Genomic DNA, 25,554 nt, shown 5'->3' with positions numbered 1-25,554 from the left:
AGGTCTCATTGGTTTATAGTGTTGTTCAAGTCTTCTGTTTATTTGTTGATCTTCTGATTGTTCTATCCATTGTTGAAAGTGAGGTACTGAAGGTTCTAATATGGAGGAGTTTCTCATTCTCATGCTGTATTAGGGTTCTCCAGAGAAACAGGATGTGTGTGTGTGTGTGTGTGTGTGTGTGCATGTGTATAACAAAGAGAGAGAGAAAGAAATTTTAAAGAACTGGCTTATGTGATTGCAGAGGCTTAGTGAGTCCAAAATCTGATACGCAGGCTGGTTACTCAGGAGAGAGTTGTAGTTCAAATCCAAAGGCAGTCTGCTAAGTGTTTTACAGTGTCCAGTCTCACATTTAGGTCTTTAATCCATTTTGAGCTTATTTTTGTGTATGGTGTTAAAGAATGTTCTAATTTCATTTTTTTACATGTAGCTGTCCAGTTTTCCCAGCACCATTTGTTGAAGAGACTGTCTTTCCACCATGTATAGTCTTGCCTCCTTTGTTGTAGATTAATTAACCATGGGTACATGGGTTTTTTTATGGGCTTTCTATCCTGTTCCATTGATCTATATTTGTATTTTTGTGCCAGTACCATAGTATTTTGATGGCTATAGCTTTGTAGTATAGTCTGAAGTCAGGGAGCCTGATTCTTGTAGTTCCGTTTTTCTTTCTCAAGATTGCTTTGGCTATTCGGGGTCTTTTGTGTCTCCATACAAATTTTAAGATTTTTTGTTCTAGTTCTGTGAAAAATACCATTGGTAATTTGATAGGGATTGCATTGAATCTGTAGATTGCCTTGGGTATTATAGTCATCTTGACAATGTTGATTCTTCCAATCCAAGAACATGGTATATCTTTCCATCTTCTTGTGTTGTCTTCGATTTCTTTCATCAGTGTCTTATAGTTTTTGGAGTGCAGGTCTTTTGTCTCCTTAGGTAGGTTTATTCCTAGGTATTTTATTATTTTTGATGTGATGGTAAATGGGATTGTTTCTTAAATTTCTCTTTCTGATCTTTCATTTCTAGTGTATAGAAATGCAACAGATTTCAGTGTATTAATTTTATAACCTGCAATGTTACCAAATTCACTGATGAGCTCTAGTAGTTTTCTGGTAGTGTCTTTAGGATTTTCTATGTATAGTATCATATCATCTCCAAACAGTGACAGTTTAACTTCTTCTTTTCCAATTTAGATTACTTTTATTTCTTTTTCTTCTCTGTTTGCCATAGCTAGGACTTCCAAAACTATGTTGAATAAAAGTGTCAAGAGAGGAAAACATAGGGAGAACACTCTCTGACATAAATTGCAGCAGTATCTTTTTTGATCTGTCTCCCAGAGTAATGGAAATAAAAACAAAATTAAACAAGTTAGACCTGATTAAACTCAAAAGCTTTTGCACAGCAAGAGAAATCATAAACAAAATGAAAAGACAATCCACAGATTAGGAGAAAATATTTGCAAGTGAAGTGACCAACAAGGGATTAGTCTCCAAAATTTACAGACAGCTCATATAGCTTAATATCTTCAAAACAAACAACCCAATCAGAAAATGGGCAGAAGACCTAAATAGACATTTCTCCAAAGAAGACATACAGATGGCCAAGAGGCACATGAAAAGATGTTCAACATGCCTAATTATTAATAGAAACGCAAATCAAAACTACCCTGAGATACCAATTCACACCAGTCAAAATGGCTATCATCAAAAAATCCATGAACAATAAATGCTGGAGAGGGTGTGGAGAGAAGGGAACCCTCCTACACTGTTGGTCCGAATGTAAATTGGTACAGCCACTATGGAGAACAGTATGGAGATTCCTTAAAAAACTAAAAATGGAGCTACCATATGATCTTGCAATCCCACTCCTGGGCATATATCTGGAGAAAAACATGGTCCAAAATGATACATGCACCCCAGTGTTCATTGCAGCACTGTTTACAATAGACAGGACATGGAAGCAACCTAAATGCAATCGACAGAGGAATGGATAAAGAAGATGTGGTACATATGTACAATGGAATATTACTCAGCCATTAAAAAGAATGAAATAATGCCATTTGCAGCAACATGGATGGACCTAGAGATTGTCATACTGAGTGAAGTAGGTCAGACAGAGAAAGAAATATAGTATAATGTCCCTTGTATGTGGGATCTAAAAAGAAATGATTCAAATGAACATTTACAAAACAGAAACTGAAAACGAACATAGACTTAGAGAACAAACTTATAGTTATGGGGGGGGCGAAGAGTCGGGGGAAGCAATAGTTTGGGGAGTTGGGGATTGACATGTACACACTGCTATATTTAAAATGGATAACCAACAAGGACCTACTGTATAGCACAGGGAACTCTGCTCAATATTATGTAAAACCTAAACAGGAAAAGAATTTGAAAAAGAATAGATACATGTATATGTATAACTGAATCACTTTGCTCTACACCTGAAACTATCACAACATTGTTAATCAACTATACTCCAATATAAAATAAAAAGTTAAAAAAAAAAAAGGCAGTCTGCTGGCAGAAATCCTTCTTCCTGGGGAGAGATCAGTCTTTGTTCTATTAAGGCCTTCAGCTGACTAGATGAGGCCCACCCACATTATGGAAGGCAATCTGCTTTATTCAGAATCCAGTGAATTTAAATGTTAATCTCATCCATAAAAGTGCCACAGAAATATCCATTATAATGTTTAACCAAATGTCTGGGTACCATGGCTAAGCCAAGTTGACACATAAAATTAACCATCACACATGCTTTTCCACACTCTGCCTCCAGAAGTTTGTAAAAATTAGCATTTAAGTGTTCTTTAAGTGGTCTTCCCTTTAGTCTTTATTATCCTCTAATATACTTAAAATATAAATCGGTTTATAGAATTAGAAAAACCTGGTTCAAGGCCAGCTCTGCAACTTCTTATCTTTGTGACTTTGAACAACTCTAAATTTTCTCTACATTACGATTTAGGAAATTGAAGCATTAATTGTCCAGGGTGATAATGCAAATTAGAACTAGTGGTTAAATTCTATTGGAATTCTTGTTCTTGTACACACTTCATTATAAATAGTGTTTTGAATTTAACAGCAATAAAACACATCTTATAGGTTTTTAAACTATATATGAGAATTTCATTTGAGAATGACAGGTGTATGTTTTATTAAGTACTATTTAATTAGTGAGATGACTACCTTTTAGTTCCTGCTTTATCATAGACTTTTTTTTTAACTGGCTGCAGCTGTGGTTTGGCTGCTGCTTTTCTTTTTAAAATTTATTTATTTTTGGCTGCATTGGGTCTTCGTTGCTGCGCGCAGGCTTTCTCTAGTTGCGGCGAGCGGGGGCTACTCTTCATTGTGGTGCGCGGGCTTCTCATTGCGGTGGCCTCTCTTGTTGCGGAGCACGGGCTCTAGGCGCGCGGGCTTCAGCAGTTGCAGCACGCAGGCTCAGTAGGTGTGGCTCGCAGACTCTAGAGCGCAGGCTCAGCCGTTGCGGCCCGTGGGCTTAGTTGCTCCGCAGCATGTGGGATCCTCCCGGACCAGGGCTTGAACCTGTGTCCCCTGCACTGGCAGGGAGATTCTTAACCACTGCTCCACCAGGGAAGCCCTATCATAGATTATTGAATCACTGTTGTCCTAAATTTTTCAGTTTGCAAGCATGTATGGGTATCTTTTATTTCTTTGTTCCAGGGGTGTTCTAAGAATGATGTCAGTTACATGTATAAGATAGTGATCATTGGTGACAGGAATCTTAAGAGAACATTTAACTTACTGCCAGTTTCAGGGAAGGAGAGCCCACAGCTCCTTCTAATAGTACGTCATTTTATTAATGACTTTTGCTGAAAGAAAACTGTTTCTTCATGGAAATCCTAAAAAAATTCTTCTGGGCTAAATTATTTCAGAATACCCTCATAAAAAACTAACTGAATAGATATTAGCTGAAAGAGTTTGAGCTTAATTTTCATACTGGAGAATAATCTAATGGTTTAGAATGGAGATTTTTATTTTATAGTCCATCTTATTTGCATTTCAGGAGGGAGTATAATGCAAATAAAGTTAGATCTGGGTTTAAGTTCCAGCTCTGCCACTTAATAACTTGTATCTTTGGGCATGTTGTTAATTTTTCCAAGTTGCAGTACCTTTTTCATAAGGTTATTGAAGGCTTACAAGATATTCATTTAAGAAGTACCTAACTCAGTCCTAGATACCTGGAAGGAACTGAACAAATATTGGTGTCATCCATCTTTTCCTGTGTTTACATGTGGACAAATGGGAATGTTGGTGAGAAATAAGAGGGGAATCACTTCCCTATGCTCTGGAAATATATTTTTCTGGCACTAATGGGAATGATATATCTCTTCTAATACTTGTTTTAGTCATAGTTAATGGCTTATGATAGGTATGATGTTTGTTGCCTCTCTGCTTTTTTATAACTTGATCTTTTTAAAAAAAGCTTACACAAGGATGCTTATAAGAGATATGTATGTGTTTGAATATATATAAATGTCACGAAATGGTCTTAAAATTTGAAGAGAATAACCGTGAAGGCCATATAGTCCTTTTTGTTTCTTGGGGCAGAATTCCCCTTCCTGAATTCCTTGATTCTAGATAGGTATCAGTGCTCTATGTGAATAGCTTTAGTGATTGTGCCCTTACTCCCTCTTACGACAGTCATTCTGTTTTTAGAATGCTCTATTAATTAGGCAGTTCTTTCTCATTTTGTCCTTTATTATATCCTATAATAATTCTACCTGTTGATCCATTCTACTCATAGAGATTCACAGAAGAGACAAACTTTATTCCACATGTGTGCAGGAATCATGTCTTAGTCATCTTTCTATCCTCACAGAGTCTAGGATAGTAAGTACCCAGCTCAAAATAGGGGCATTATTCAATGAATAATTGAGGTTCAGATTTCTAAGGCCCTTTTGTGTTTTTTTCATATATAAACTTTTAAAATTTAGTCTACATTTTTTATTACTCCTGGTCAAAAATTATTTTTTTCAACTGTATTGACAAAATTAAATCAGGAATATTGATTTATGTTTATGTCTGATATCACTTATCATATAATCTAGAAATTAATATTTCTTCCAAGGATAGAATTTTAAAATTCAACATCATTTACATCTCTTTCATTCAGTTTTTCTTGCAATATACTCTATTTCTGAAGATTGAAAACATATTAACATAGTGTCTTATTTCTTACACTTTCCTTTGCAGTGTCTTTTGTACTCATTACAGGTGATTACATTTTCTGTGATATTAGTAGAGCAAATGCTCTACTTCATTGGCTTATCAGACTGGACAAAAATAAGCAACATCCATCTATATACTATTTAAGAAAAAGATGTAAACATAATAATAAGGAAAAGTTAAAAATAAAAGTACAAATATATATCATCCAAGCACTGACTAAAGGAAAGCTATTGTAACTATATCAATGGTAAACCAAAAAAATGTTAAGGGAAAAAGCATTAATAGAAATAAATGGAGTTACTTCGTAACAGTAAAAGGGCTCAATTCACCTAGAAGTTATAATAATTCTAAATATATATTCACAGTTTCTGTGATTTTTAAACTTGCTCTATTATGTATTGCTTACATTTTTTAACTGAATGCTCTCTTCCTAATTTCATGCCATCTTTGTCTTTTGGTCTTGTTTATGGTTTCCTTTGCTGTGCAAAAGCTTTGAAGTTTCATTTGGTCCCATTTGTGTTTTTTTTGTTTTTATTTCTATTTCTCTAAGAGGTGGGTCAAAAAGGATCTTGCTGTGATTTATGTCATAGAGTGTTCTGCCTATGTTTTCCTCTAAGAGTTTGATAGTGTCTGGCCTTACATTTAGGTCTTTAATCAATTTTGAGCTTATTTTTGTGTATGGTGTTAGGGAGTGATCTAATCTTTGATAATCTTTGTTCAGCTGATTTCTTACATAAAGTGAATGACCACCTTATTAATACTAATCCCTACAGCAATCTGTGCTTCCTGGTTCCTTTTACCATCAGTTCTCTTTATTTCTGTTCCTGTTTGACTACAGAAAAGGGTATTAGCTAGTAGTTGAGAAAGATATTTGATACTAAATTATATAAAATTACCATATGTAAGAACATCCTTACTGTGAATGACAGAGTTTACAAAGCTATCTCTTTAGAATTCTATTTCTTATGCCCTTGAGTTGGTCTCTCAGAAGTAAAGAACAGCCTGCCCATAGAAGGAAGAGGAGCCATGTGTTTTGATTCCAACTACCCTGTCTTTCGTTTTTACTTCTTGTGGCTTGTTACTGCATTTTGGTATACACATAATAATTCTAAATCACTTCCTTCGTAAGTAATAGGTATGTGTTAAAATGCTTAGATTTACATAGTTTTCCCAAATACTTATTTTTCAGAGTGCAGGTATAATCTTTTAGGAGTCCACATAACAATGTGTAGGCTATTACCTACTACACATCTTATTACATATCTTGACACAGTATCCATTTCTATTTATTCATTGATTCAAGAAACATCTGCTGTGTTTCTAGTCTTTGATAAGCAGTATTAGTAATACTATAATAAAACTGTATTAGTTTCATTGAACAGAATAGTAAATTCTCACTAACCCTTTTGTTCCTTTCCTAAGAAATCCAGCATTTAATTCAATTCCTTTCATTGGGGGATGGGGAGAACAATTACCACAGAAACATGGGTGTCATTTTAATTATAAAATAAATTAATGGAAATCTTTAAATTTTTCAGGATGAGAGAGACCCAGAGAAAGAAGATGAACTGGAATTGAAAAGAGGTCTTTTATATAAAGACTCTGCCTATGACAGTGACCCAGAGTATAGGTATGAGCTTGGTTAATACAGTGTATAGAGGTCTTCTCATAGTATAAAAATAACCTGGTTTTTAATATGCAGGATTTGTGGCAAATTTAGACTCAATATTTATTTATTTATATTTTATTTTAACTATGTAAAATCCTATTATAGTATTTTAATGTTTGCCTTACTGAAAATTTTCAGTGAAAACAAATATAGTCAATTAATGGTGGTGCCTTTCATCCTACTTAAGATTTCTAGTGTATTTGGCTGCCTTGCAAATCCACATATTCAGGACTTACTTCAGGGTGTATTTATTCTCATCCTGAATAAATGAGTAAACAACAGGTTTCAAAATTTAGATCATGAGGGCTTCACTGGTGGCGCAATGGTTGAGAGTCCGCCTGCTGATGCAGGGGACACGGGTTCCTGCCCCAGTCCGGGAAGATCCCACATGCCTCGGAGCGGCTGGGCCCGTGAGCCATGGCCGCTGAGCCTGCGTGTCCAGAGCCTGTGCTCCGCAACGGGAGAGACCACAACAGTGAGAGGCCCGCGTACCACAAAAAAAAAAAAAATTTAGACCATGAGTAAGCCTTTTATTTTTTTATTTTTCCCTTATGTTAATAAGAGAAATTCAGTTCTTCTAGCCTAAAATTTCAGAAATGTTAGTAATAATACAGTTTTTGCAAAATTATACTAGCAAATCTCATGAAGACTTTTGAAAACTTTATGTTAATTGCCATTAAGTGTGGTATTAAAAACTGAATGTAAATTGTGAGTTTATATAACTAAAGTTTCTCTGAGGCCTTTGATGCTATGCCACTGATTACTATATGGCTTCCACCTTCCTAAGTTTCCTGAAAAACAAGTGTAAGAAAAAAGCTCCAGATAATGGAATATGTTTTATTGCTAACTGGTGTTTTGGACTGAAATCTCTGATATTTGCCCTGGTAAGCTAGGCTAGGCATTCCATAAACATGTGAGGACTTTTCCTTTTGTCCCTTACACAGAGTATAAGTCTGGACTCCTGTCCAAAGTTACTGCTTCCCATCCTTGAGGAAACCTAGGTCTCTCATGAAGGAAAGTAGTGTATTTTAAATGAGTTTGAAGAAAAAGCAATCCAAATGGGAAAAGGAAGGGCCAAGGAAGTGCATACCTTGATGAAGAATTTGTACCCTTTATTGTTGTTACTTAAACTTCTAATTCTTAGATTTCCGGTATATGGATTAGCATCCCAATTTTGCGTTCTGTATCCACATAATTAATTCTCACTGGGGTAAGAAGTGAGTAGGGTTGATAAAGCAAAGGGTCTGATTTTCAAACTTCTGTATGTATAATATGCTTCTTAAAAATATAGATTTCTACTTTCTACCTCCATAGATTCTGGTTCCTAACATACAGAGGTGTGACCTAGAAATCTGCATTTTAAAAAGTATCATGAATGATTCTAGTGAAGGTAATATAAGGACCATATTTTGAAAAGCATTGGTTTCTATTTAAAGTTTGCCATAAACCTTAGTATTGGTTCTTTTTCTAGTTCACCAAGCAATGTTAATGGCCAAGCTTTTGGTCACCTGAGACTGTTTTAGTACCTCTCACGTGAGAGAGTTAAGCAGAGCATCAGGAAAGTTCTGCTTACACATTTCTGAGATATCTTTACATTCCTTGCTGCTTCTCTTGGACCAGTAGGACATACTTGGACCAATAGGACACAGTGGTCAGTGCTTCAAGACGTTTTATAAGAGTGTCTTTGCTATTAGCTCCAGAAGCTACTTAACTGATCAGGGTATTATTTTAGTTTTATCCCCAAGTCATATTATATAGTAGGCCAAGAAGTCACCCCATTCTACTTTCCATCTCAAAGATGAGAGAGCCGGCAGTCACGGTAGTCACCCACTTGCTTGCCTTAAGGCTTCTATCAGCAGAAATCAAGAGGGAACTTGAGATCTTGGCTAAAAATTACCCCTCTGCAGACATCCATTGACACAGGGGTCAAGAGGAAGTCTGCATGGACCTCTGGAATGGCTGAGTGAGGAGCTCAGCAAATCCTCTCCTCCGAAAGCAACAAAATTGAGCAGAATTGTCAAAAACAACAATTTAAGGACTCTGGAAATTGACCAAAGGAATATAACAAATTGAGAAGGGTTTATCAAGAAAATCTACTGAAGCTCAATGAGAGCAGTAGGAGTCTGTGGCATTTTGCCTGGAGCTCCAGTCCCCACCCCCCAACCCCCAGCTCCTCAGCACAAAAGTTCTACTGAGGCAGTCACACCAAAAGACAGGCAGCTCTGCTGCCAGAGGGGACTGACTTTATATGGCGCATAGCATAGGAAATTTCATGTGTGGGGGGATTAATGGAAACAATAATGATCCCACTGGCAAACAATAAGGGAGGGCTTGAGGTCTTACTTACTGCTTACTGGGCAGACAACAAATATCCAAGGACAAGATAGCCACAGTTGTCCTTGATAAAGTTCTACGTATCCCTGGTAGTCTAGAACATTATGTGTGTGTATAAGGCTGTAAACATGTTCAGGAGAGACCAGAGAGCGTGTTAGGGAGCCACTACTCCATGGCTGAGTGTGAGGCCTTATGAAGGCAGAAAGCAAGTTCTAGGGCAGATTTATCAACCAGATAAACTTTGAATGTATTTCCTAAGCCACACATAGGTCCACTGGCAAAAGATGGAAACATTATAGGATTATTGACTCTGACCAATCATTTGTTGGTCAGCAAGCTGTGTTGACACAGGGGCAACCCCTAGGAGGCCAGGCTTAAAAATAGAAACAATAATTGAAAAAATAAAAATGAAGAGACACCAGCAACTACACAGTGCAAGGGAAACAGACTTCACAGCATAGGTCCAGGCAAGTCATTAAACAAAGAATCCAAAGCAACTTGGTAACGAGTGAGAACCCAGAATTGCTACAATTTTTATCTAAATTGTTGTTTTCAACAAAAAATTATGAGACATGCAAAGAAACAGTAAAGTGTGATCCATACACATGAAAAATGAGTTACTAGAAACCTCCTGAGGCAGCCCTGGGGATGTAGCAGCTATGTTTAAAGAACTAAAGAGAAGTATAATGACAGTCAAATAGAGAATATTCATGAAGAGATAGGAATTATTTTCTTTCATATTTTTCCCAGGAAAAACTATGCCCAGGACTCAATCCTTTATCTTATGATCTAGATATATATTGTGGCTATCAGCCATGGAGTACAGCAGATGTTCCATGTTTTCTGCAGGAAGAGCAGAATGGCAAATTAGAGTGCTTGTTATTTCATCTTCCGGGCACCAGCCTATCCGTGCTAGCTGTCCTGTGTTTTCTATCACCTTTGAGAATGAAATTCACTTGAAAGAACTCTCTTATCAAGGAGTTATTAAGTGACCGTTTACGTCCAATAATTTAGGATTTGAGAGCTGGATTGGGGAAAGAATTTACTACCCATGAAGACGTCCTTTTCAACTTCCATATTGCCTATGTTTCAGGAAATTGTAGGCATTTGCTGTGGTAGCCTTGCCAATTTCCAGGGCCCTGGGACGCTCTTTCTCCTTTTAGTACCTTCTATATATTTTTCAAATTTCTTCAGTTTTCAGGATGTTGAAATTTCTCTATACTGTAGTATAGAGAAATTCTGGCATCATTATTCAATTTGATCATGAGTCCTAACTAAAGACCAGGCATGAGGTGATGCTTCATGTAGATGGGAGTTGGCCACAAAAAGAGAGGGGAAGATGAAAATAATTTTAATTTCATGTTTAGAACATGACTTGGCCTTTTATGACTATTACCCCAGATTTTTAGCTGTGTTGTTCTTTTATGGAACTAGCTATTGATGTAGACTGTTTTCTATTGTGCATGTTTTGCAGGTTATTAACCGTAAGAATATGCTCAATATAAATGCTTTAATTATGAAATTGTTTATAACAGAATCTCAAACTGAGTAATTTAAACTTTGACTATATATTTTTGAATAACACAGATTGACTATAGTTTTCATTTCCTGCCCATTGCTCACTATCTGATTAACTTGGTAAATTTACCAAGATGTCTTTAGTACTAATAAATGAAAGAAAAAAAGTCTAAATAATATATAGACTTAAGTCTCTTGAATAACTAAGAATAAGCTTTCAGTTTTAAGTGAGAAAATGTTGCTCAAATCTCATTTGAATTCTTTGGATTTTGTGTTACCTGGTATTTTTATTGATATTTCAGGCTAATTTGTGCCTTGGTTCTGTTACAGTATGATGTCTGGAATAACCAATGTCTTCTTGTTTATCTAGTGAATGCCTACTCATTCTTTAGGACTAAATTCAAGTTATTCCCTCTTCTGAGATACCTTTTATGACCTCAGCAGACTGTTAGTCATTTTCTCCTTTATCCTGCCACTTCCTCTCACATATATAATTTCAATTAGCAATATTTATCTCATAGTGATCATTTCATTATATGTCTGTTTTGCCCCCTTCTGTTAAGTGTGAGGCACAGATGTTTTGCTTACCTTTGTTTTTTGACTGCCCCTCAAGGTCTCTGACGTACTAGGAGCTCAATTTTAAAAAAAAAACAGTTCAAATATTAAAATTGGGTCTTTTATTAATAATGATCAGTTGCATTTGCTGAAACTCTTTATTATTAAATATCACATATTATGGTTGTGATATTTAGTAATATCTCTAGATAAGGAATCAACAGTGGAATTAATAATGATGAAAGCTATTAGAACTTATTTGTTGTCAGTGGCTCATTTCTGCACATCCTTACTCAGAGAGGGGAAGTAAATCACGTATAAGTAACCAGTCTTCAGTATATTCATTTGAATAGACTTCTATTAATGTTTACTGTATAGTTTCTGTGAATAATAAAAGAAGATAAATGGCAACATGCAATTTTTTTCCCGAAGCTTTTACAATTTTATAGAAAAGCCACTAATTTAGTGCTTTCTAAAGTGTAGTTCCTAGACCAGCAGCATCAGCATGACCCTGGTACTTGTTAGAAATCCAAATTCTTGGACCCCATCTCAGACATCCTCAATTAGTAACTCTGGGGGTGAGGCTCAGTAATGTGAGTTGTAATAAGCCCTCCAGATGACTCTGATGTGTGTTAAAGTTTGAGGATTACTGCTATAATTTATCAGTAAATTTTGATGTCTTTAATGACATTTTATCTTTGTGTGGTATATTTAAAGATACAAAATGCTTTACAGATTTTATTAGACCATAGTTTAGTCTCTCCCTGTCATCTATTCTGAACTCCAAGATTTTGAGTATTTTCCTTCCTACATTCCATCCATCCATCCATCCGTCAGTCTATCCATCATCCATCCATTCAATGTCTATAGAGCATACATCACATCCTCAGTACTATTCTACATGTTTTGTCAAAGTTGTGCTTGATAGGAACCTTTATAGAGTATTATGGGAAGGAATTCATCTCTCTTATTATGTCTTTATATTGAATCTTAGATCACAAGTTTAAAGTATAGACCATGCATCATCATCTTTTAATGTCATTTTCAACTCTGGTTATTTGAGTACAAATGGCAAATGGCCAATTTTTGTATTCTCATGACCTTCCAGCTATTTATTAGAGTTAATATTATTTGCATGGCATATCCATCTTACCCTCTGACCTTCGTTTTCATGTATATAACCTTATAGATACTTTATCTGAAAGCTATGTGTAAAGTAGTATGTACTTGGTCTTCATTTCGTACTGATACAGAAAACACTGTCAGGGTTTCAGGTGGGTTTAACCTTCTGTAAGCAAAATACTAGTATCCTAGTCCATGTTAAGCTACCTGAGACCTTTCTCTTCTCTGTATATACGCTAGGCCTTAAAAAATAAATTTATAATTTATACCTTAGCAACATTTAAGATTTGAAAGTGCTCGGTTCTCAGGTATTATCCTGGTCTCTTTTTTTTTTTTTTGTCTTTTTTTTTCTTAATAGTATTATTAAATAGAGGGCTCCCTATTCAAGTAGCAAAAGTAAATTGCCAAAAAATATACTGCATTTAATAAAATAACAATTTTATCCCTGCTTTGAAGATAACCATTTTACGTTATATAGCACTAATTCAGTGTTTTGTAGAGGAGGAACTGTGAATGCTTTGAATGAATGAATGCTGGAGATACTCATGGTAAAATACAGAAGTGTAGTCTTTAAAAGCCTATTACTGTAATAAGACCTTTTAAGTGTCGCTTACACATTGTAAACTTATTAATATTCCCAATAATGGAAAATCAGAACTGACTCAATATGTTCACAGTTTATTAGTTAGATAGCCAAATACTTCCATGTCTAGAGGTAAATGTTGCTTTTAAGATTCTGCTACTCTTTGTTTGCACCTGTCCATGCGTATTAGAACCTGTTCTGCAAACACCTCTGTTTTGCAAACACCTCTGTTTCGCAGTTCAGACTTCTAGGAAGAGCCAATTCCCAAATTCTCTCCGGAGAACTACAGTACTGTTTACTAAATTGAAAATTTTGCAATTTTAAATAGAAATAAACTTCCTGTCAAAATTTGCAAGATTTTAAAAGCATTAGGATGTCTGTTTTGGCCACTTTAGCTCTTTTTCACAGACCCTTATCAGGTTCACAGTTGCTCCTAAAATGATTTCTGAATTTTATTTATTCACTTATTCATTCATATGATAATTTATGATAGGGATTAGGAATTTGATTTACAATCTCAGAAAAACCTACACAATGATTTTTAAAGTTAGCAGCCCTACTATTACCTACCTTTCTGAGATTTGGGTAGTAGCTTAATAAAAATTCAAATTTCTGTTGACTAGGTTTATTGTGGTAGAACTAGCCCGGCAAAATATAGAGTTCAGAAAAGAACATTATCATCTGACCATCAGTATGCAGTAAAGTTGATGACTGTGGACAACAGGGAGATTAAGGACAGAGCTGTGTTTTGTGAAATACTAATTAGTGCATGACTTGACATAAAACAAAAAAAGCAACAAATAAACCAAACACAGCTAAACAAACAAAACACAACATGTGGGACTCCTGAAGTAGTATGAGGGAACAGAGGCAAATGTGGGGACTTAGGTGGGTAGATATACTTGCAGAGGTACAAAGTACATGCAGAAGAAGTTCTGTTAATGTATTTGTGTGTGTGATTTCTCTATCACTTGACTCAAATTGTCCAAAAAACTGTTTTGAGTGACTGTTCCAGCAGGAGTTAGGCTTGGTGAGAAATTGTATGAAAGACATTGTATTCAGTTGGTTAGACTATTTCTTAAGCAAAGCTAATGAAAGAAAGGTGGAAGCTATGGGAAGCTCTAAGAATGATAACACAGCCACTTTGTGCCTTTTTTTGTGACCACTTTTACTGAGTTCAGGTGGTAGATTGACTTCAGGTGAAATAGCAAATTCTTTTTACAGGTATCCAGCTCCCAGAGTTGCTATTTCACGATTCACAAGTAACATCATGGGACTGATGAGTCAGGGAGGAAATTGTTTGTTTTGTGTGGAGTGAGATTCCAAATATATGAAGTCAATATTTGTAACATTTAATAGCAAGGACATACAGTTTTATGTGGCATAATCTCTAACATGCCTGAGAGGTCTTATCTATAACAAGTACTTAATTTATTAAAGTGGGTTCATTATTTGTTTAAAAAATAAAATAAACTCAGTCTTTTAAAAAGTCAATGTTTTATTTCTAGCAAATTAAAGAAAAGCACTATCAAGCCTTCAGAAAGAGTTGCCTTTTCTTCTCTATTCCCATTACAATGAGCCTAGTCCTGGTCTATTTTATAGCTTCCATCTGTTCTCTCTCTTTTTTCTTCAACACCCTCAAAATAACAGTATTTCTCTATCGCTTCAAATACAGACTCTCCCACCTTGTTTTCCGTTTTCTAAAAGTGATTCATATTCAGTCGAATTTTCTACTCCTCCCTGAGGACAATAGCATGCCACAGTGGAAAGGACATTAGAGCCACAGAAATGGTATCCTTTTCCATTCTGCCGCTTACTACCTAAAGAGGCTTAGGCAAGTCACTTGACTTCACTGAGTCTCAGTTTCCACAGTTACCAACTTCAGAGGGTTGTAAGATTTTTTATAAATATGTATAAATATATATAAAGTACCTAGTAGTTCAATGCCTTATATTTAATAGCTTTTGTGCGCCAGGTGAGCAATGTACTATGCACTTTACATATATCCTCTTTGGTTTTTTACAACAATTACTGCAAAAATACAGTAAAGGAAGCTGAGACCCTGGACAATTGAATAAATCACCCAGGTTCCCACAGCTTACAAAGATGGAGCTGGAATTCAGTTCCAGGTCTGCCTGACTTCAGAGGCCAAGCACTCTCACACCTGGCCGTACCATACCATCTGTGCCCTGCTTTTACCCTGCCGCACCTCCCTCTCTTCTCAGAATTTCTTTTTAACTCTCACATACCATTTTCATTTTATTGTTTTGTAATTGTTGCATGCAAATAGCGTCACTCTTTGAAGGCATAAGCCTTGTCACATTTTATATCTCAAAGCCCAAACAGAGTACCACACACCTATAAAGTACTTAGTAAATATTTGATTTATATAGTACTACCTCTCATTTTGTTTCCTCATTGTTCTAATCTTTTATATCCTTTTTTATAGTTCATTTCAGCAGCCATGTGGCACTCTCCATTTGGATGATGGCGAATACTGGTCCAACAGGGCAGCCTCTTATAAAGGAAAATCTCACCGACCCATCTTTGAGAACAGCATGGACAAGATGTACAGGAACTTATACAAAAAGGCCTGTAGTTCTGTTTCTCATACACAGGAAAGCTGCTGAGACCAGTGGTGATAAACTGTATGAGTGTCCTTGTCAACTTCTCAATGAAAACGTTTGATGTGATCGGTATCTGTATTCCTTTTCTTTTAAACAGGTGGTTCTAATTGAGTACAGTAGTTAGACTTGAGTAAGTTTATTACTTCAAATGATAAATTATCATGCGCAAACCTTCTTTTTCCAATCACAGTAAAGAATGCTATATTCTAAAAGTCAAAGCTCTGCAACACAATTACAACCTCCATTCTGATTCTGGGAAGGCTGTTCTGTCACATCTCTCTCGTATCACCAGCTACAAATCCAAAAACAGATTCTCTCTAGAAATGTTCTTCTGCCTTAATCACCTTGTAATTTTCTTTTCACCGACTTGACTGGTTATCTTGTCTAAGATTTAATTATTATTATTAACTCCCTTTTCTTGGTCATGAGCAAAAAGATATACTGTACGAAGATGAATTTCCCAGGAGTTTAAACCCTGTTTTAACTAGTATTTTCTACCGTTTGCTCCCTCAGAAAAGGCTATTGATATGTCTTAGCTCCTAAGATACAGTTTATTTTTTAAATTTTCTATAATCATTCACTCCCTCTTCTCTAAAAGAACTACCTGAGTTACTTAAAATGCTTAACAGTTAGCTAGAAATAGGAATGGCCGTGGGTGATCCACAATGTGAATAACTGATTTTTAAAGACAGAATTTTTTGCATGATTTTCTTCTAGAGCCATATCTTTGGTGCATCCAGAATCAGAAAGTAGCCTTTGTTAATAAGCCTGTAGAGACTCAGAAAGAATAAGGGACTTATATTGTAATTTCATCTCTTTAGAGTTTTCATAGGTGTCAAATAGCCCAAGAAAGTAGCATCCTTACTTTAAAGGACACTTGGAACCATAAAGTGGAGGAAAATATTAGAGCGTAACTCTTTGTACTAGAAAGTTGTTAGTTGAGAAAATTAGCTTCTCCCCCATGCCCCAAACACACCTATGAGGCCAGTGAGGCTTTGAAGATAGGAAGAAATCAGTTACCTTGTATTCACCAGAGTGAGTGGAAGAAAAGCAGAGAATAGGACACGGTAAACTTGGCTTATAAACTTAAAGAGTTGACTACAAGGTAATGTTTTTCTCATTGACTCCATCTTTGGTTAATTTTATAGTTATGATCTTAAAAGAAAAAACTTGAGTTAAACTCTATTTAAATTGGAATCAGCATGTACAATTGGGTGATTTATTTTTGTAATAGGAGAAAATACATAATACTTGTTATCCAGTAATAAGACTTTTTTACTTTGTGTTTGAGTGTTTTATCTGTGGCAATCTGCAAGGTATTGGCAAGCACATCAGAGATAGGAGCCAGGTGTCCTAGGCTTTAGATCTCTGGTCCTTAGTTTCCTCAGTTATCAAACGGAGAGAATGGAGTAGGTCAGCATTTCCTGAACCATGTTCTGTAGACCACTGTTCTAGGAGATGGCTGTAGGAAATATAAGTATTTCATTGGTCATGTGAGTTTAGGAAAAATCTATGCACTGTATTCACACCCCTCAAACTTAGAGAGTCACGCGTATGATAACAGGAATGAAAGGGGGTCTTCTGATGCTGAGAAAACAGTGGTGAACTGGAGCTGTCCGGGCAAACTACGTATGGTCATCTTAGTCATAGTAAACAGTAGCATGTTAGAGGCTCTAAGAAATCCTGGCATAAAGATGTTTTGCTCTAGCGTCTAGAAGAAAGGCTGACACATAGTTGGTGCTCATTAAATATTTATTGAATTAACCCAGAATTTCCTAAACTAAATTGAGTGTGTAACAATATTTGTTGTTATGGTATCTTTCCCCTCCCATTCTGCTCCCCCAACTCCCCATACTTCCTCTGAAATGCCATCTGCAGGTACATGTGGACACAGTCAGGGAAATACTGGACTGCACAATCACTGAGCTACCCTCTGGCTGTAAGTTATATGTTGATGTTTTGTATAAGCTTTTGAAGGTCAACATTGAATGATGGTTTTTAAAAAATAATCATATGTACAACGAAACTTAGTATCTTTTCCCCTTTGGTAGAAACAAATGAAAAATTCCTCCCTTTAAAAGTTGCTTCTGGTGAAAAGAACAAATATGAACTTTAAAGAAAATATTTGCTCTCATAGAAAATCTCCTGAGTGAGTAAGTATCACAAAAATTACTTATTGCACCTATATTTGCCATTGTCATACAAAGGCCACCAAAAAATGGGTCTCAAAGGGGAACTTTAGAAAGTGTTAATTTGAAAGACATTTTCCTATGGATTAAATTTGACATCTCTCTGAAGGATCGGATGTAAATTTCCACATATGTAGCATCTTTGCTAAGTGTCTATTTCCATTCCCTAGGGGAAAGAGTGATTTTTTTTTTGTTGTTGCTATCCTTAACTATTACTGTGAATACTTACGTTGTATTATCTTTTAAGAGTAAAACCTTTAAGTACTAATAGTTGCCTTTTCTCATTGAAAGAATCAGAAAGGTGCAGTAGTTTTTTCTCTTAATCTTTTTTTAATATCCCCTAAAATCTAGTAATAGTTACTAGGCTTAATATGAAAGATAAATAGGTCTGTCCTCTTCTTTTTAATGTAACTTTTCCTTTAAGTTAAAAAAAAAAAAAAGAACCTGGGAATTTCAGGAAGGAAAATGTTAATTCAACTAAGAAAAAAGATGAATCATTGGACTGAGAATGAGTTCTCCCTGGTTTCACTACTAGTTGTATAACTTTGTTTAAGTCATTTATCCTTCTTGGAGCTCAGTTTTCTTACCTGTAAGGTGAGGAAGGGGTTAATTTAGAATGACCTTTTAATGTTCCAACATTTTTCTAGTTCTATAATTGATCAATATAGAAGATTAGGAAGTTCTAGGCAGCAGAGTTGTGTTGTGATTTCAAAGATAAAGCCCTTGATTAAAAATCTGGACCAAATGGAGAATTCTCGTTATTGTGTTCATTTTCTAATAATAGGTTTTTTGAGATAGTTAATATACTACAAAATTCACCCTTTAAAAGTATACAGTTGAGTGGCTTTTAGTATACTCACAGAGTTGTGCAACTGTGACCACTAGCTATGTATAAAATATTTCATCACTCCAGAAGGAAATCCTGTACCCATTAGCAATCACTCCTCATTCCCTTCTCCCCTCAGCTCCTGGCAACCACTAATCTGCTTTCTGTTTCTATGCTTATTCTGGACATTTCATATAAGTGGGATTATATAATATGTGACTTTTGTGTCTGGCTTCTTTCACGTAGCATAAGGTTTTCGGGACTCATCCCTGTTGTAACATGTATCAGTACTTCATTTATTTTTATTACTAAAAAATAATCCATTGTATGGATATATCACATTTTATTAATCCATTCAGTTGGTGGGCATTTCATTGTTCCCACTTTGGGGATATTATGAAAAATGCTGGTACTATTAACATTCGTGAAGTTTGTGAGGACATATCTTTTTATTTCTCTTGAGTATACACTTAGGAGTGGAATTGTTGGATCATATGGAAACTCTATGTTTAACATTTTGAAGAACTGCCAAACTGTTTTCCAAAGTGACTCAACCATTTTACCATTATTATGTTTATTTTTATCTTACCTTAGGAACTTAGGCTAATTACACATTCAAGCACTCATTCACCCATTTATCACATATTTATTGAGCACTATGTTAGATATAGAGTATAAAATTTTTTAATGTATCTTTCCACAAGCATGCAGATTCTATTGAGAGAGACAAATAACAGTGTATTTCAACATTTGCAGTGGTTTGGTAACTTCTATGATATAAGAATGCAAGAATGAGGATAGGGCATGCTAGCTTGATGCAACAGAACCTGCAAAAGTGTGAAAATGGGAGAGAGCATGATTGTTCAGGAAGCTCCAAGTGCTTTAGCTGGAGATTGTGTGCAAGGTTGCAAATGCTTTGGTGGGACAGTTAAGAGGACGGCAAAGTGAACAACAGGCCTGGAGCAGCATTCGATGTGGTAACTTTTGAGCTGGGCATTGAAAGATGGGGAGGACTTTTGTGTATAGGAAACCAAGATGGAATAAACTCAATATTGATCAGCTTTTATGAGGGTGGAGGTGGGATTGAGGAAAATGTCCAGTAATCAGTTAAAGATCTAGAACTTGGGAGAACTCAAGAATACAAAATGGATTTTTGAAGTCAGATCAAAATAATGAATTCAGATCAAAATAAATAAAAGCTCTATGTTGTTCATGTCCTAATTTGTATGTGACCATAATAGGTGCCCTGAGAGTAGTGGAACCCAAGTAATTGTACTTTTTACTTATTACTGAGGCCATTGTGGTAGTGAGTTAGTTTGAGGGCCCCCTTTTAGAAATTAAGAAAGATATTCTCCTCCCAATCCCAGATTGTCTAGCTAGCTGGAAATTTATTCTACAAAATGAAGAGGTAAGAGGGAAAAGCAAACTTGCCGTTATTGAGTTATGAGAGTATTATTTATCTCTGAATGATGTACTTTGAGTTTAATTATATGAAATTCCTTAGACAGCCAGAACTTGTGACTATTCACCCATTTAACAAATATTATTGAAGGTCTACTCAGTTTCAGGCAATCTGCAAGGCACTGACTGACATCTAGAGATAAACATAAACCTAGTTCCTGACCCTAGTTTGTGGGAGGAGACTGACATTTACTTATTAACGGTGAGAGAAGTACTATAATAGATAGAAACGCTATAAGGTTTGCAAATATTTTCTCCTGTTCCATTGGTCGTCTTTTCATTCTGTTGATTGTTTTCTTTGCTGTGCAGAACCTTTTTAATTTGATGTAGTTCCACTTTGTCTATTTTTGCTTTTGTTACCTTTGCTTTTAGTGTCATATCCAAGAAGTCATTGCCAAGACCAATGTCAAGAAGATGTACCCCTATATTTTCTGTAGGAGTTTTACAGTTTCAGGTCTTACGTTTAAATCTTTAATCCACGTTGACTTGATTTTTATGTATGGTATAAGGTAAGGGTCCAATTTCTTTTTTTTTATATTTCTTTTGCATGTTGATACTACAATTTTCCAAACACCGCTTGTTGAAGAGACAGTTTTTCCCCATTGTATGTTCTTGGCACCCTTGTCAAAGATCAGTTGACTGTATGTTTTACTTTATTTCTGGGCTCTCTGTTCTGTTCCATTGCTATTTGTCTGTCTTTATGCCAGTACCATACTGTTTTAATTACTATGGGTTTGTAATTTAGTTTGAAATCAGGACTGTGATGCCTCCAGCTTTTTTGTTCTTTCTTAAGATCACTTTGGTTATTCTGAGTCTTTTGTGGTTCTATATGATTTTATGATTGTTTTTTCTATTTCTATAAAAAATATCATTGGATTTTGATGGGCATAACAATGAATCTGTATATCACTTTGGGTAGTGGACATTTTAACAAGCCACATGGTAACCACAAAAAAAAAACCCTAAAACATAAAGAAGATACACAAAATAAAAAAAGAAAGGAATCAAAGAATGTCACTGTAAAAAAATCAACAAAGCACAAAGGAAGACAGCAAGAGAGGAATAGAGGAACAAAGTAAATATAAAACAGAAAACAGCAAAATGGCAAAAGTAAGTCCTTTCCTATCAATGATTACCTTAAACATAAATTAATTAAACTCTCCAATCAAAAGACATAGAGTAGCTGAATGGATAATAAAACAAGATCCAACTATATGCTGTCTACAGGAAACTCACTTTATATTTAAGAACACACATAGGCTAAAAATGAAGGAATGGAAAAACACTATTCCATGCAAATAGTAAACAAGAGAGCATAGGTGCCTATATTAATTTCAGAAAAAATAGACTTTAAGTGTCAGAAGCATCACTACATTTCTGTTGCAGTATAAGTTTAAAGAAGTTTAGCTTTCTGAGTTTATGACATAGTTCAGAAATAAGGTGAGAGAAAATCTTTAATGCCTTTGAATATATGTAATAGAATTGAGATTAAGTGTATCCTATTAGAGGCTTACTTTTATCAGTGAAAGTCATTTTTCACTGGAGTTTTTGTTTGTGTGTTTGTTTTTTAGTAAAATTAGTGATATATGCAAATAAAATGTTGAAGAAGGATTTATGTATATATGTTTTCAGAAAGTTCTATTTCTAGGGCATTGACAACAACATTGAACAGTAGAAAAAGCACTTTCTTCACAACTTTTCTGAACCTTATTTTTTTTACCTGTGAAAAAGGATATTAATAAGCACTGCCCCTCTGTTTCTCATAGAGTATTAAGATTAAATAGGAAAGTAAATGTTGACATTCTTCTACATATATTAGACACTATCCTAATTACTTTTTGGAAGTGATCTGGGAAAAGAAATTTGCAGTTTGAAAAATATTCCGTCTGGCATAATAGCAATACTGTTGTTTGTAGAGTTGAACAGACCTCATATTTCTTTCTGTTTCCTTGTCACCTCTGTTGTTACTTAACTTTTCTGAACTTGTTTTCTCACTTGTAAAATGGAAGCTATTTTCATAGGTTTCTTGTGATCATTTAAAGAGTTAATGCATGTGGAACATGTTGTACAATGCATGGTGCTCAATAAAGGGTAACTGTAATAACTGAAATTCCAAGTCAATATAGAGTGATATTCTGAAAGATCTTGAGGATCTGATTGGAGAAAAAAAATGGAATAAATGTAAAAATTTTTTCAAAATTATTTTAAGACACAAGACCAAATTATTCAGATTTTTTGGGTATGGCTCTTAAATTTACTAGTTATTTAGTTTATGTAGGTTGTGTAGTATTATGAGAAGAGTCATATACCTGGGTTTGTATTCTATACTGTGGTGCTGTCTGGAGATATTAGACCTTAATTTTATTATTTATAAAATGAGAATGATACCTACCTAGGTTGGTTACTATGAAGAACATATTAGGTAAATGATGCAAAGTGACTAGCATTGTACCTGAAAAATAGTAGATGCTTAAAATTGATTTAATACCCTTTCCCTTTCATTAGTTTCATCATTTTGTGCATAAATCCACACAGGCATGGACAGCTACCTTAGCATCATTATTTTTACTATAAAATTTAAAATCCTGTTAACCTTGTATATGTTGTGCACTTCGGTAGAGGTTTTACGTAGATTTTACAAGTGAAACTAAACACATGACTTTAGTCTTTGAGAATATTGTCCACTTCAACTTTCTTTGTGACTTCTCTCACTTGTCAAGGTATTATTTTTAAAACAAAAATAAATTTAGTTTGAGGGTATGTCCTATTAACCAGTTTTGATAGTAGGAAGTTTATTTTGTCCTTCGTTTATTTTGGATTTAGCACAGTTATGTTTTGTAAATTAACCATATGCTTTTGATTTGGGGGATGTTAGAGGTAGAAGTTAAAGTAACTCACCCTAATTCAATAGACGTAACTCTGGATCATCTCAGCCAGATGCACATCCCTGCACGTCTTAAGAATTTATAATAATGTGATTGAGCAATCACGTTTTTCAGAAAACTATACTGTTTGACACTAGTCACAGAGCTATATGTATGTGTGTGTGTGTGTGTGCATGTACTTACATACATATACACATGCACACAGAACTTTTTTTAAATAGACTAAGGTTTACCAGGTAATTTTTTAGACGTCTTAAATTTTTAAAATGTTAATTACAAAAATTTTCTTTAGCAATCTCAACCTAAGATATACATAAAATAAATTTTAAAATATATTCACACGTTTTTGGAAATTGCTGGCTAATGAGTATTATATTTTAGTTATTGCATCTTACTGCATATAAATTATTCACTGCTCAGAAAAATAGCCTAGTGGTTAAATACACAGCCTCTGGAGTCACACTGCTAGATTCCAATCACACTTCAACCACTTAATAACTGTGTGACCTTAGACAAATTACCTGATTTCTTTGTTTCTAGTTTTGTCATCTATAAAATGAAGATACTATTACCAATCCCATGGGGTCATTATGAATATTAAATTAGTTAACAAATAGAAAGCGCTTAAAACAAGGCCTTGAACGTGGTAAGGGCTGTGCAAAGGATATGATTTACTACAGTTATTATTGTTGTTTGTTACATAGCTGACTGATTATCTATTGGACTCATCGGAAACATGTATGTTTTCTGCAACAGTTATTTAGTATAGCCCCCTTTTCCCCGTTTTTAATAATATTCTGTTGCTATATAAAAAACTATATTTGAAAGGAATCTACCACTCAAGAAGAACGTATTAAAAATATTTCACATTTTCCTGGAGGATAGAAAAAATATTCTATCTTGACTCTCCTTTGTGGCCCAGCAGTTGTTCACTTATGATACATTCCTACAGCTATGCAACATAAAGAATGTGTTTTGGCATAGAAACTGCATAATTTGGAGAGGTTTTTGTTGATAATCTTAAACAAAAACAGTCAAACTAATTTCAGTTCCACTGGAAACCCAGGGGGGTAATTGTTTTTGCTAAATGAGAGAAAAGATACCAGCTTTTGAATTAGAAAGTATTTTCAAGTGTTTATGTTGGGAAAATGGAAGAAAAAGAACATTTGACTTCAGTGAATTTTTATCCACCATTTAGAAAAGCTATTTCCACTAAACTTTTATGATAAATAATAACTGTATTTCTCCATACATGTTTATGAATTAGGTAGGGCAGGGGTTATAATGCTACACTGTTACAAATGAGAAAACTCCAGTTTGGGTTTAATGTCTCTTGCAGGTCTCACAGTGGGGGGTATAAGTGGCTGAATGAGGACTTAAACCCATAAATTAGTATTTTCTCATAAATATTCTATTGAACTTTTTCCTACTGTTGCTTGATTTTCCTTAAGTATTGAATTTCATATTGGATTTTAAGAGGCGATACTTGATTCTCAGTGATTGATCACTTCTATATATGGAGGAGGCTTATTTTCCATTATTCAGACTTTTTGATATGTTTGTAAATAGCTCCAACCATTTGTTTTTCCTTCTCCCTGCTCTGTCCCTACTTGTTGGCCAATTCACCCACTTATGAACATACCTCCAGTCCATTGAACAGTGAGGGAAATTAAACTAGCCAGCTTATAACTAGTTAGCAGCTCTACTAGACAGGTTTAGTAATAAAGACTTCCATGGGATTTAAAGAATTCCGTGATCTAGTTACCACAAATAATTGGAAATTGTCATAATTTGGAAGTAACTTTTCCTCAGGCATAGGATGCAGATGTAGAGTACCTGAGATGTACGTAACATTCATCTCATTAGTGGAACGTGCATGACTATGTACCATCCCGATCTAAAGCTGGTAAAGATTTTGGTTGTGTTCCAGTTCAGTATTTCCAAATCCTGACTGATGAGAATCACTTAGGAAGCAGTTAAAGCTAGTTTCCTCATCTCAGTGTCTGGAGATCCTGATGCAGTAAATTTAGCTTTTTTAAAGAGTCTTTAAGAGTTTTTGAGCCTCTCTAGGTGATTGTAATGTTTGCCCAGGTTGGTAAACCATGAGTCTGTCACCTCTTCATGGCTTCCTCTCTATTAAGGAGAAAGAAGGCCTTTTTTCAGCTGGTTTAAATTTCTCCTTCTTAAAATGTTATCATTTTGTTAACCTCTTCATCATCTGAATGTTTTTGTATTGTAGGCACAAAATACCTTGAGCTCCAAGGTTTATGGCTGTCTCCTGATTTCCATGTGAATTATATACCTTTGGGGGTATCGGTGGCTAACCTTTAAATACCAGGGTTTTTTTCTCCCTTCATCTAAACTCATATCAAGTTTATACATTATCAAGCTCATACATTTATTTATGTATTCATTAAGCAAACATCAAGTACCTATTATGAACTAAATATTGTGAGTGGCATTGGGCAAATATCAAATAAATATGTCCTGACCTCTCACAGACACATTATAATACAGTCTGTTATAAAATGTTTATTGTGGATATACATATATAAACAAATACATATATTATAAATATATAATACAAGTAAATATATGAAGG

At 35.0% G+C, this 25,554-nt stretch overlaps 1 protein-coding gene across 2 annotated transcripts in view; it reads left to right on the top strand.

Moving 5' to 3' along the window:
• Positions 1 to 15,659, top strand: part of SPATA6 (spermatogenesis associated 6) — a 140,734-nt gene extending 125,075 nt beyond the window's left edge. The window contains exons 12-13 of one of the 2 annotated variants that reach the window (XM_024739274.1): positions 6,722 to 6,813; positions 15,414 to 15,659. In XM_024739274.1, coding sequence (XP_024595042.1) covers positions 6,722 to 6,813; positions 15,414 to 15,594 — 273 coding nt within the window. In that variant the 3' untranslated portion in view covers positions 15,595 to 15,659. The remainder of the gene's footprint in view (positions 1 to 6,721; positions 6,814 to 15,413) is intronic. The other variant, XM_024739275.1, reaches the window with a different exon arrangement.
• The last annotated feature ends 9,895 nt before the right edge of the window (positions 15,660 to 25,554 follow it).

This window comes from Neophocaena asiaeorientalis, unplaced genomic scaffold (genome assembly GCF_003031525.2).
Source record: "Neophocaena asiaeorientalis asiaeorientalis breed wild unplaced genomic scaffold, Neophocaena_asiaeorientalis_V1.1 scaffold138, whole genome shotgun sequence".
Classification (NCBI taxonomy): Eukaryota; Metazoa; Chordata; class Mammalia; order Artiodactyla; family Phocoenidae; genus Neophocaena; species Neophocaena asiaeorientalis.
This window is presented reverse-complemented; position numbering and strand designations above follow the sequence as displayed.